Consider the following 13,649-nt stretch of genomic DNA (forward strand, 5'->3'; position numbering starts at 1 on the left):
ATTATTTTTGCTGTCATCACTATAGTGCACTTAAAAATGATGCTTGACCTCAATGATGCATGGTCTCTTGCCATGTGACACTATTTTTCATCTGTCCTCTGATCTCCAGATGTTCTTTAAGACTCCACTCAAGGAAAGCTAGCTCACTTCTGATTGCTTTATGTCAGGCTGATCTGTTTGTAATTTTAGTCTTCAAATCACCTGCAAATATCCATTTGTTTCATATTGTTCTTCACAATGTCTAAATATTTATTCTACCCACCCTGATTACATAATGGTTAGTATCTTAGGTCTTGTTCCATTTTCCTCATGTCTTATCCAAAGAAGCTGTTCATGTAATAGCACTATTTCACTGTTGGTGGTCTTGTCCTAACATTGGTTTAAAATGATTGCAGATGATATGGGTCAAATTGTTCAACAAAACTGATGTGTCTGTGGTGACAAGACCAGATATCAGAGTTTTATGAAAGGTTAGCTACTACCACTGAATTCCTTGCTAAAATTTTAAGGCTGACAGCCTAGAAAAAGGGTCAGCAAGCCAGGACCTAAAGCTTTACCAAGTACGATATAGAAAGTATCAGGCAGGGCATCTTCAGGACACCTATCTTTTACTGAATTGTACTTCCCAAATGCTTAGTACAGTGCTCTGCAAACAGTAAGCGCTCAATAAATATGATTGAATGAATGAATGAATCTATGATGTAATTAGTTATACCATGGTGACTTAAGAATATAGCCAAGGTGTTCAGGCTTATGAGACAGGAAGAATAGTGCTGTTGTCAACATTGATGGAAATGTTAGAGGGAAGAGAGGGTTTGCACGGGGAAGATGAGAATGTCTCATTTTGAGGTGACAGTGGAACATCCAGATAAGAGATCTCTTGAGGGCAGGAGGATAAGCAAGAATGCAAAGGAGGAGAAAGACTAGAGATGCAAATTTGAAAGTTACAATTTGATCATTCATCATTTTGATTATTGTAACTTTCTTTATTGGGGAGCCTCCAAACAAGGGGATCCAACAAATAAGATGGCTCTGGGACTGGGGATTTATTGCAATGCTGACTATTAGAGACTTCCATTTTGGTAAACTCAAAATATTTACAATTATGATACTTTAAAGACTTACAAAACACTGGGACTGTCATAAAATAATCAGATTGGCCACAGTCTCTGTCTCACTGGGTACTCATAGTCTACATATGAGGGAGAATCAGTATGAATGCCCATTTTACCAGTGAGGAAACTGAGGTACCGAGAAGTTAAGTGACTTGTTCAGGTCAAACAACAGGTATGTGGCCAAGCTGGAATAAAAACCCAGGTTCTCAGGCTCCCAGGTCTGTGTTCTTTTCCACAGGTCACTCTGCTTCTCAGAAAGCATAATTACTTGAGGTTTTTCATGTTTCATGCAATTTGAAGTCTAAATGGGACTCTGAACTTAAATACTAGATGAGGAAAGTTAAGAATTTTCATTTACTCCATCATTTTTCATTTCTATTTTTCATAAATGGCAATTTTTGCTCCCATGACCCTCAACATATCATTTTCATTTTATCTGGCTGAATAACTTGTTCTAGTCTCTACCAAGGTCATTGTTAAGACCTACTTAAAATACTTAAGTCTAAGTAATAAACCAGGAGGACTGCCAAATACTCTTCCCTAGAAAATCTAAGTGTTGGATTAGCAATTTGTAATAGGTTGAGAAAAGAAAACCTTTTTTAATTCAAATTTGTATTCATTTCATAATTTGCAATATGTATAATTATATAATTACATAATTTACAATATGATAGTAATAAAGTTGTGTTATTTGTTAAGCACTGGAGTAGATAAGATAATCACATTTATCACAGTCCCTGTCCATATGCTTATAATTATCTGATATAGATGACAAAACTGAGGCCCAGAAAAATTAAGTGACTTGCTCAAGCTCATTACCCAGGCAAGTAGAAGCAGGATTATAACCTAGGTTTCCTGACTTCCAGTTCTGTGCTCCTTCTACTAGACCATGCTGCATGTTGTGGTTATGGTGACAAAGTAGAACTTGTTTGTTTCACATTAAGTTTCTAGTTTCTTGTTACACTGATTTCTTTCCATTGCGAAGGTGGTGCATGGATAATGTTTGCTATATATAAAATTTAGGTAATTGAAAACCTAGGGGTTTCTGTCCCCCCAAAAGACTAAAATAATAAAATATACTACATATACACATTCCAGAATATAGCCCAGCATATGTGGTTGAAAAATATTAGCAAAGAATGTATAACCAACTCAATTACATTATACATTTTGACTGGTTAGAGATTCAATCATAACTTTTGAGTATCTATTTTCTGAATCACCAATTCTTCAGTAAGATAGTATAGCCTGCACAACATTCACATAGGGCAACAAAGAACCTATGCATATTCATTGAAGTATTAATGTTGGATAAAAAATGATTCGCCACCAAGGGACACAGCAGTACAATTGCTTTTTAAGGATCAAAGAGGCTACGGAAATCACCAGACCTTATAAAAATTGAATTAGATCACGTATTGAGCATCGTAAATCAGAGAATGACAGTTTAATAAGAATGCAGGTTGTGACAATGACAAACAAGAATTTGGGCAAATGCTCCAAGTCCAAATATAAAAGATGTGTTAATATGCACTTCACTGGAATATAGAGGCTTATTTACCAATTTTGGTACGAGTGACAAACTCACTAAAACTAGTTTCATGTAGTTGGCAATACCTTGAATTATTTCCATTTGCATCTTTAAGCAAACTGAAACATAACTGAAACTTTTCAGAAATAACATAAGGCATTTGCCTAAATTATATTGAATAGTATTATTAATGATATCATGGGTACTAATCAATTAGCTAACCTTTTTAAAAGACCATTTTATAAGTAACCTTCATTACAAAAGTTCAAAGAGGACAAAGTGCCTTTGGAATCAAATCCTACATTTGTTATATCATATATGAGTTGAAAGATGCACGAGTAGAAAAATACATGTGTGAATAGAAAACATTCAGTAAATCAACTTATGTTGACAAGTGATCATGAGTTGAAGCACTTAACTATTCATATATTCATATAATTGGATATAGTCACAGGAGATGATGATGTACAAATGATTGGATGTACAATGTTTAATCATTTTTATGTTAGCTTGACAACTCAAAATTGTATTATGTTATGAAAAAATGTTGATGACAAGAGAAAACCATGTTAAAAGCCAAACTGTTCAGAATAGTAACCTAAAGTGATATCTCTCCTGACAAAGTAAAGAAGTAACCAGGTTACATATTTCAAATCATAATGCTGGTCCTACTTCATTACTAAAATATTAAAACTTCTTGGCACCTGGTCCCTAATCTTAGTGCCATTCAGCTCTTGTAAAACTGATTTACAATTTATTTCACTAATGCATCAAAATAGACAAAGAGAGGGAGAAGTTGTTCAGAAATAGAAATGTGGCCCATACATTCCATTTCCATTTGACTGACATAATTTCTGCAAGCTGCCTACGGTTCTTTCCTCCCTACATATTAGAAAATTGAAAAGTGAAACCTATCAAAAGTCTGCCACCCAATAAGCAGTCCATTTAGAACATATGTGGACTTTTTTCATCTTCCCGAATTTTTGAAAACTATATATCCAGCTCTCCTTGGTCCTGATGGATGGCTCTTGTATCATTCCTGTTCATTTCAACAGTAATTGAGAACTCTGTTTCAATGTAAAAATTCAATCTCGCCACCTTGACAAGTTATGGTCCCATATAAGAAAACTATTAGCAGTAAAACACCTTAAACAGATTCTACTTCTCATGTGGAACAATGGAATTATGTCCAGACGTTCCCAGCAAATCCTTACCACTATTTAATAAATAACTTCAGGGTGGGAGAAACTTATTTTCTTCCAGTAAAAATGTGCTGTTCTAAACATACTTCTTCTTAACTTCACAGGAAGTAGATTTCAAATATGACCAGCAGAAATGTAGAGTTGCTTAAGGGAAGATAAGAAGATGGCTTTGGGTCCATGAGAAGGTAAATGGGAGAAAAGTCCCTGGAATGTAATATTGGAAGTGTAATATTGTTTCTATAAGCTGTTTCATTAGATGATTTTTTCATAAGTAACACTTCAAATATGAGTTAACATGAGTTTACTCTTACAAGGAACAGTTGAAGAGAGTGAGAGAAAATGAGATAATTGATAATGAAGTTATTTGGAATCGAAAGATGATATACCAATTCAAAGAATTCATATATGCATTTCCAGCTATGTTAGTTTAACATTCAAACAAAAGGGGCATCATGTGGCACTGTGTATAACTACTATCACAAAAAAGTAAGCATGAATAGTTTGATAACCCTAATAAATTTACAAATCATTAAATAGAAGGATATATTTTAATATAACCTCTATGTACTAATAATGATTAAAATTTAAAAAATAAACCTATTTTTTCTTATGTGGCTTAAATAGAGCAGAGATATAAACAACCGAGAGTAAGGAGGAAGAATTCCCAAATTTCTGATGGTGAGAAAATAATATTAACAAAAATCATATTAATACTATTACAAATAATGATAGACATAATATGCTATTCTTCTTTATGAAGGGAGGCTTGTCTTGCACAGCTCCATGAATTTAGTGAAAGATTTTGCCATCCTTTTCTTGCACCATTACTTCCCCCGTCATATCTTGTTTGGGGAAAAATGGACACATTTCCCTACTGGGCTGAAATGACATTTTAGTGACACTTGAAATTTGGCAAATAAAGGGTTGGGAAGGGAATACTACTAGAATCTCAGTGAGCTAGAAAAGTCCTTTCTGAGAGTTCACATCTGCACCTATGTTAGCCATGGGGTAGTTAAAGAGTGGCTTTCGTAGACTCTGACTACTAATGTCCCTTGTGTGGATCAGCATCAGAATGGTTCCTCAATCAGGGACTGTCACAAGAGGTTAAAGCGATTGCTCAGACCCTTCTCAGATTCTTGGGACAGCTGGTGAACTGGAGGGTTGCAAAAGCAAGGCTGGACCCTCAATAGCAGCTTGATTGTGGGAATGTATGACTGCATAACAGTGGACATGCGACCTGTTCATTATCTTTTTACTTCATGATTAGACCTCACTTTAAGTGCCTGATAGTCTTCTGAGGACAAACCGATGGATTTGAGATGTTCAGCAAATAATTCTGCAAGGACTGATATTTCTAGCCTCTACCCCAAAGCAAAACATGCATATCTCTAAATAACACCTCCATCTACAGGTCCAATTTACCTTTAAATCAAGCTCATCAGTTAGCAATATTTAGAAATTGATCTAAATCATTTCCCTCTAAATGGAGCCCGACTACTACATTCTCAGAATGTTTATCCAGTAAGTAAACAAGGAGACCAAGTCCATTCTAGGGAGAAGTCCTTCCTCAAATGTCTAAATCTACAGATTGATGGCATCTTTCCCAAACCATAATTAGCAATTTCTCATATCATTCTATTCATTTTCATAAAAGTTGAATTGAATTAAATTAATAAAAATTTATCATTCCCAGCCATCATGATGTCATTTTCACTCTTACCAACAGTGAGTGGTCAAACCCATAATACTTTCATTTGCAAGTCGGTGAAATATCATTTAGTAGAAAACATATTTTCTCTCAAATTATTTTCATTTTATCTATCTAGGATTGGGCTCAGTGCCATTTCAATGTATCTGAATATCCTCCAACTTTTCAAATATCTCAGAAATGAAAAATAAAAACAACATAAACCCAGTGGCCCAAATATACAATACCATTAGTATTTTCCAAATGAACTCTAAAAAATGGTATTAGAATCTCAGACTTACAGTTTGGAATTTTTATCTTCCTTACTTCTCCACTTCCCGATCCTCCACAACCATCTTCATCATCACAGTCTCCACTGATTAGATCTTCTATACTTCCACCACTGCCCATTTGGAAAAGATCCCATCTTTCATGTTTTGGAATAGCTCTGCCCTGCAACAACTGAAGTCCAGAGAGAGAAATGAATTATTATTGACCTCAGAAAAATGTGCAAACACTCTAGTTCAGAAAAGCACTGAAAAGTAAGAATGAACTAACTTGTCTCTCAACTTGTCAAGTGAACTTTATAAATCACACAAAAATGAAACTTTTCAGTAATAAAAGAACAATTATATTGGATGATCCTCTTGTGGGCATAAGGCACAAAGGATGTTGTAGAAATGAATAATAAACCAATCAAATGTCAATTAAAACCAATTTAGCTGCAAGCAGCAGTGTGCCCACTTGCACAATTGTTAGTTGGCTGGGAAATTCTGTGTTTCTCAACAAACTTGGTGGGAGCATCATAATCAAATCCAGTACAATAAGTGCATTTGGCAGATGCTTAATCTGAATAACATTGTACATTCCACTGCAATGTCGTGCTGCAATATGGATTGGCTAGCCAAGAAAATTCCTGCCATCTGTGTATGTGTGTACAGAGTTGGGTAAAAAGGAAATGGAAGCCAAGTTTTAGTCAATGAAAACTGCTGCGGAGGTTGATCAACATCATTTTCAAGATTTGGTATCAAAAGGATCTCATTATACTAAAGTTAACTGACAATGAATATTTAAAGAGCATTACATTTAAGTCACTAAGACATTCATTTAATAGTCTGAAACACAGTAAACTTTTAATCCCTTGGCTTCTCTCCCTCTCTCTATGCATTCATTACATCCAATTACATATTTTTTCTTGCTTCCTTTCTCCCCTGTTCCTAGTACTTTTATGTCATTTTTCTCAGCAGTTTGAAAACTGTCTTGCTTTCTTGAAGCAGTTTCTTAAATTGTCTACAGCAGCATGGCTTAATGGAAAGAGCCCGGGCTTGGGAGTCAGAGGTCATGGGTTCTAATCCCATCTCCATCACTTGTCTGCTATGTGACCTTTGGCAAGTCACTTAACTTCTCTGTGCCTCAGTTCCCTCATCTGTAAAATGGGGAAGAAGACCGTAAGCCCCATGCGGGACAACCTGATTACCTTGTATCTACTCCAGTGCTTGGCACATAGGAAGCACTTAACAAATACCACCATTTTCATTATTATTAAATAGCACTGTTTCCTGCTTGCCTTTCTGGTCTCTGAGGCATAGCATTCATTGTCATTTTGTGCCTCATCCCTTGGTTCTGCTCTTTTCACTCAGAACTCTGGTTTGAAATATCACCAGTTAATTTTATTCCTCTCCCATTGTAGCCTGAACAGGCAACATTTAGCCAGGATCCTCCTGAACAGAAGACTAAAGAACATCTTCATCTGTGCCCTACTTGAATCACAATGTAGGTTTAGTCCAAAATACAGCATAGGAGCGATGATCTTTTCTGTCTGGTACACACAGGAAAAATTCAGAGATCGACACCAAGACTGCTATACAACTAAAACATCAACAGTCCAGAGCTGTGGAATTGCTAGGTAGATGTGCTGTCCTGAGAAATTCACTAAGATCCAGACAGAATGGTTGCTAGGCTCAAAACTCAAAGTGCTCTCTCTAATTTGCTCCATCATATTCAGAATGAATCAGGATTGTGTTCTAGGTTTAGTCCTGTTCAACCTAGTCTTTACTGGCAAGCTTGAAAATATGACAAGGGATCGGCAATAGGAATCAAAATACTCAACTGATCAACTTGGAAACATTTCTAGCTCAAAATAAGTCTTTCAGATAATAATTCAAGATTGGTTCTACCAGTTATGATTGGCTCTACCAGTTATGATTGAGCTCTCATGGTGCTCCTACAAATGGAAATATAACAGTGATTACCTTACAGATCTAGCACACAACACTACGCACTGGCAGTAATCAGTAAGTCAGTGGTATACACTGAGTGATTGCTTTGTGTAGAAAGCACTTTAATAAACCGTTGGGAGAATAAGATTAAACTATTCCTGTCTTCAAGGAACTTATACTCTAGCAGGGGAAGAAAAAAGAAGTTGGGACAAGGCTATATACTTGGGAACCCCTACATAAATGCAAAGATTTTCATCAGAATCCGATAATATAAAGCTGCCACTAAATTTTATCTAGATGGTACTCTTTCCCACAATGTACCTATAAAGGATAAGAAATAAAATAAAAAAGGCCAGGCTGAAAAACAAAATGTGTTAACGGAGGAATAAAACCCTAAATCATGTTCAAGGTATATAAATTCTTGGGTGTTCAACTTCCTATATGTCAGCGTCGTCTACTGGAAAGAGTGTAGACCTGGGCGTCAGAGGACCTGAGCCTAATCCTGGGTCTCTCTGTTGTGCGACCTTGGGCAAGTCATTCAGTCAATCAATGGTATTTATTGAGGACACTGTATAAACATTTGGGACAGTACAATACAATAGACTTGGTAGAATTATCAATTCTCTGTGCCACAGTTCCCTCCTCTGTAAAATGTTAATACTTATTCTTCTTCTCAACTGGACTGTGATCCCCATGTGGGACAGAGACTGTGTCCAAAGACTGTACTATTTTGTACCCACTCCAATGCTTAGAACAGTGCTCGGCACATACTAAGCACTTAAATACAATTATTATTAATAGAGTAGTTTTATCAATGTTACTCAATAGTGGTACACAATTATGAACAATAAGACCCTTGGAACCCAATCAGTTCACCAGCATACAAGCAATACACACAGTCACACAGCTTCACTAGACTTGGACATGTGAAAAATGTTGGAAGAGGAAACCTTAGCTATTGTTGTACAGCAAAATGAAAAGGGACAACACTAGCCAAGAAGGATTTGTGACATTAAGATATGATAAGGCAATCTTCAAATGTAAAATAGAAGAGGGATGTGGCCTTGTGGAAAGTACATAGATCATGGAGTCAGAAGATCTATTTTCTAATTCTAGTTTGCTGTGCAAGTTTGGGCAAATCATTTAATTCTCTGAGCCTCAATAATAATAATGAAGATAATAATGATGGTATTTGCTAAGCACTTACTGTGTCAAGCACTATTCTAAACGCTGGGGTAAATACAAGCTAATCATATTGGACACAGTTCCTGTCCCACATGGGCTCACAGCCTTAATCCCCATTTTACAGATGAGGTAACTGAGGCACAGAGAAGTTAAATGACTTGCCTAAGGTCACACAGCAGGCATGTGGTGGGGTCGGAATTAAACCTAGATCTTTCTGACACCCAAGCCCATGCTCTAACCACTAGGCCATGATGCTTAGACACTTTAGTTTCCTCATCTTTACATAGATATTAAATGCCTCCATCTTACTTACACTGTGAACTCTATGTGAGTGAATGTGGACTGTGTCTGATCTGATTGTAATGAATCTACCCTACAGTAAGTGCTTAACAAATTACACAGTTATTACTATTACAGCATCCAGCTCACCAGCTTAGCAGGAAGCAATTGGGATGGGGGTTCAGACCAAAAGGCAAGTTTAAAAACAAAAACAGATCCTGAATGGGACAGGTTCTCTATGGAACAAACTAATGCAGGAGGGAACTACCCTCAAGTGGAAAAAAAAAAGTGCGGAAGGCTGTATCCATCACACATATTTAGTCATGCTCACACACAGAGGGTAACAAGTGGTCCTTAGATAATTTTCTGACTCTGAACTTAAAGAGAAGCAGCATGACTCAGTGGGAAGAGTCAGAAGTCATGGGTTCGAATACCGGCTCAGCCACTTGTCAGCTGTGTAACTTTGGGCAAGTCACTTTACTTCTCGGTGCCTCAGTTATCTCATCTGTAAAATGGGGATTAAGACTGTGAGCCCACATGGGACAACCTGATTCCACTGCGTCTAGACCAGCGCTTAGAACAGTGCTCGGCACATAGTAAGCGCTTAACAAATACCAATTTATTATTATGAGGTGAAGTGAGTAAAATACTTTAAAGACCAAATAACCCTTTTACTTCTCCAGAGTATTTCATGCTACTCAAATTAGAGAAGCTGTTGGGAAATAATCAATAAGATCCCTTAACAAATCACTTTCAGTCCTGTCCCATTCACTTTTTGTTCAAAGGACATTTTCAGCTTGTGTTCATAAGAAATGGGTTCCAGAATATTCAGCAATGAAGTGGGGAATAAGTAGAAAATGTATCCAAAACTTCTTTGAAAAATTTGATTTGGGGAAATAATATTACTCAGCAACCAAGCTTGCTCCATCTTGACCAGTACTACCTTTACAAATAAATAAGGATTTTATGAAAAGACTTCAATCAGTGGTATTTATTGAGCACTTATTATGTACAGAGCACTGTGCTAAGTGCTTGAGAGAGTACAATCTAAAAGAATTAGGAGATACAATTCCCTTCGATGTTGACCTACAATGCTATACCCAACATTAAACATCAAGCATCTTTGAAGGAAGGATGCCAAGGATTTTTCTCTAAAAGAGAAGGTTATGGCAGGATACTTTCAGACTCTGCTAGCTGTTGCCTCTCCCAGAAATCCTTCAGTATTCAAATCTGCAATGGAAATGTTTATGAGTCCTTGGATCTGTGACATCTGATGCTCTGAGTCAGCCACCCATAACTGGCTTACCTGAATTCAAACTCTGCACTGATTTTGTTCTTGCAATACCCTTTCTAGAGGGGTTGAAGGAGAAATGGGAGAGAGTGAGAGAAAGGAAGAGTGTGTGTGTGTGTGTGTGTGTGTGTGTGTGTGTGTGTTTTTCAAGGTAGTCAAGTGAATAGCTGCTCAGAAGCCATTGCCCACACATCTCTGATCCCCCAAACTGAGACATGGATGGATGGGGAGAGAGGCAGGGATTACAAGATAGTGGTAGGAATTTAGGAGCCATTGCAATAGGCAAGGGGACACTACAACTAAACAAAAAGAGAATCTCAAATAGTAGAAAGAGGGACAACAATTGCTACTCATGCCAGGTTTACAGTTCATCTAGCATGTGCTATTGTAGTTGCCAATGTCTAGCTAAATGTTTTCTCACACACATACCCCAGAACCACCAAAGAGTAAAGTCAGGGCTTGAAGTCTCAAGGAGATCATTTGCAGCTAACATTGGCCTCCAGCTATCAAGAAAATCCCACTATGGCATTCTAATGGATCTTCCTCTTTTCGTTACATCTTTTTTTTTGTAGCGAGTGAGAGACTGAAAGCATACCCAGCAGGATTAGGGTGGGGAATTCATTCAGGTTTGAAAGCCCAAGGAAGCATGCTGCAGGGAAGGTGGAACAAAACAAATGTGGCCAAGGATAGCTCCACTGGCTTGCACTTCTCCTGGCCCATCAGAACTCACTCTGGCCCTAAATAACACAGAGATATAGACAAAAAAGTCTCAACTTTCTTAAATTGTGCTCCTCTCTAAGGACATAACCCCTTTGTTTGGGATTATTCAATGTAAAAAAAATTGGGACAAGGATATATGGGCTTTCTGTTATGGTGCTCAAGTTCAGGCTTTTATTTACAACTGAGCTAAATCTCAGGGAAGAATTAGTCAGAAGATGCACTCTTGCCTCAGATGATTTCAATGGGTACCCAGAGATAACTATTTCTACAAATTTTGCTTTTCTACTCTTCAGACTTAGGAAGTTTAGTTGGCTGATATCTGAAAAGGCTTTGAAATAACTTGAAAAGCATTTTAGGAATTAATAGTATTATTTTGGATTCAATCCCAGTATAATGATGCAAAAGATAAAATTTTTACCCAGAGACAATTTTGACAATGAACTTACATCCAAGTATAAACACCAGAAGATGTGCCTATGTTATACTGATGCCACTCCTTCTGACCATTTAGGTCACTAAAATTATCATGGTATTTTGTGAAATAGATTAGGGAAGAGAGTTCTGAGATCCAGTCCAAATAATAATGTGGGTAATTAGATAACTATTAAATTTGAATGAAAATGCAATAATTTACAGATAAATCGACTCCATAAAGCACCACCCACTACCAACTCCGATTGAAAGCAATCACTTTAAAGAGTCCCCAAGGACTCCAGTACAATTGTGCTTGAACTTTAGTTAAAGACCAACTCTATTAGGCAGCTGTTTTTTGTCATTCCCTTGAGTGACTGGTTAAGACAGGATTCAAAAATTATAATGTTTATATAGGGCCTATCATCTTAGAGATACCCTAGTGTTTTACTGAATTTCCTCTCATCAAATGTTGCATATGAAGTCTGAAACACAGGACCATATGATCCATATCCATGTTATTTTATTCCAAACTTCATTCATTCATCCCTTCAGTAGTATTTATTGAGTGCTTACTATGTGCAGAACACTGTACTAAGCGCTTGGAATGTACAGTTTGGCAACAGATAGAGACAATCCCTGCCCACTGACGGGTTTACAGTCTAATCGGGGGAGACAGACAAAAACAATAGCAATAAATAGAATCAAGGGGATGTATATCTCATTAACAAAATAAATAGGGTAATAAAATATATATACAAATGAGCAGACGAGCACAGTGCTGAGGGGAGGGAAAGGGAGAGGGGGAGGAGTGGGGGGGGGAGGGGACTTAGCTGAGGGGAGGTGAAGGGGGGCAGAGGGGCAGCAGAGGGAGCAGAGGGTAAAGGGGAAGCTCAGTCTGGGAAGGCCTCTTGGAGGAGGTGAGCTACAGTAGGGCTTTGAAGAGGGGAAAGAGAGTTAGTTTGGAGGAGGTGAGGAGGGATGGCATTCCAGGACCGTGGGAGGACGTGGGCCAGGGGTTGACGGCAGGATAAGCGAGAATGGGGGACGGTGAGGAGGTGGGTGGCAGAGGAGCGGAGCCTACAGGGTGGGCAGTAGAAAGAGAGAAAGGAGGAGAGGTAGGAGGGAGCAAGGTGATGGAGAGCCTTGAAGCCTAGAGTGAGAGGTTTTTGTTTCATGTGGAGGTTGATAGGCAACCACTGGAGGTTTTTAAGAAGGAGAGTGACATGCCCAGAGTGTTTCTGCAGGAAGATGAGCGGGACAATGGAATGAAGAATAGACTGGGGTGGGGAGAGACAGGAGGAAGGGAGATGAGAGAGAAGGCTGACAAAATAATCTAGCCGGGATATTATGAGAGCCTGTACCAGTAAAATAGCTGTTGGGGTGGAGAGGAAAGGGCAGATCTTGGCAATATTATAAAGGTGAGACCAACAGGTCTTGGTGACGGCTTGGATGTGTGGGGTGAATGAGAGAGCTGAGTCAAGGATGACACCAAGGTTGAGGGCTTGAGAGATGGGAAGGATGGTCGTACCATCCACAGTGATAAACAAGTCAGGAAGAGGGCAGGGCTTGGGAGGGAAGATAAGGAGCTCAGTTTTGGACATGTTGAGTTTCAGGTGGCAGAGGGGAAGAAGCCACTGGAGAGTGAGCTGTAAAGATAGAAGTTAAGGAAGGGAGGAGGTGAGGGGCGATGGTTTTTATAAGGTGAGCGGGAATGGGGTCCAAAGCAAAGGCGGAGGGGGTGGCACTTGTGAGGAGGGAGGATATCTCCTCTGAGGAAACTGCAGGGAAATATGGGAAAGTAGGGGAGAGGATTGGGGGGGGAGGCAGAAGGGGGAGGGGTGATTTTGGGGAGCTCAGACCTGATCTTCACATTGACTGCACAGCAGCATGTTGTGGCACCCTTGAATGAAAACCAAAGTAGGCTTTCAGGATTCAGAGGTTTGATTCCACCCAAAAAAATTCTTTGCCATGGGGCAAAGATGGTTTGAGCTAGGCCTTTTTCCTTT

General features: G+C 38.4%; 1 protein-coding gene across 2 annotated transcripts in view; it reads right to left on the bottom strand.

The window, feature by feature from the left end:
• The window catches only part of LOC100081187 (glypican-5), a 700,670-nt gene that overhangs the window by 440,300 nt on the left and 246,721 nt on the right, over positions 1-13,649 (bottom strand). For both annotated transcript variants that reach the window (XM_029072823.2, XM_039913365.1), the window contains exon 5: positions 5,838-5,997. In XM_029072823.2, coding sequence (XP_028928656.2) covers positions 5,838-5,997 — 160 coding nt within the window. The remainder of the gene's footprint in view (positions 1-5,837; positions 5,998-13,649) is intronic.

Source organism: Ornithorhynchus anatinus, chromosome 10 (genome assembly GCF_004115215.2).
Source record: "Ornithorhynchus anatinus isolate Pmale09 chromosome 10, mOrnAna1.pri.v4, whole genome shotgun sequence".
Classification (NCBI taxonomy): Eukaryota; Metazoa; Chordata; class Mammalia; order Monotremata; family Ornithorhynchidae; genus Ornithorhynchus; species Ornithorhynchus anatinus.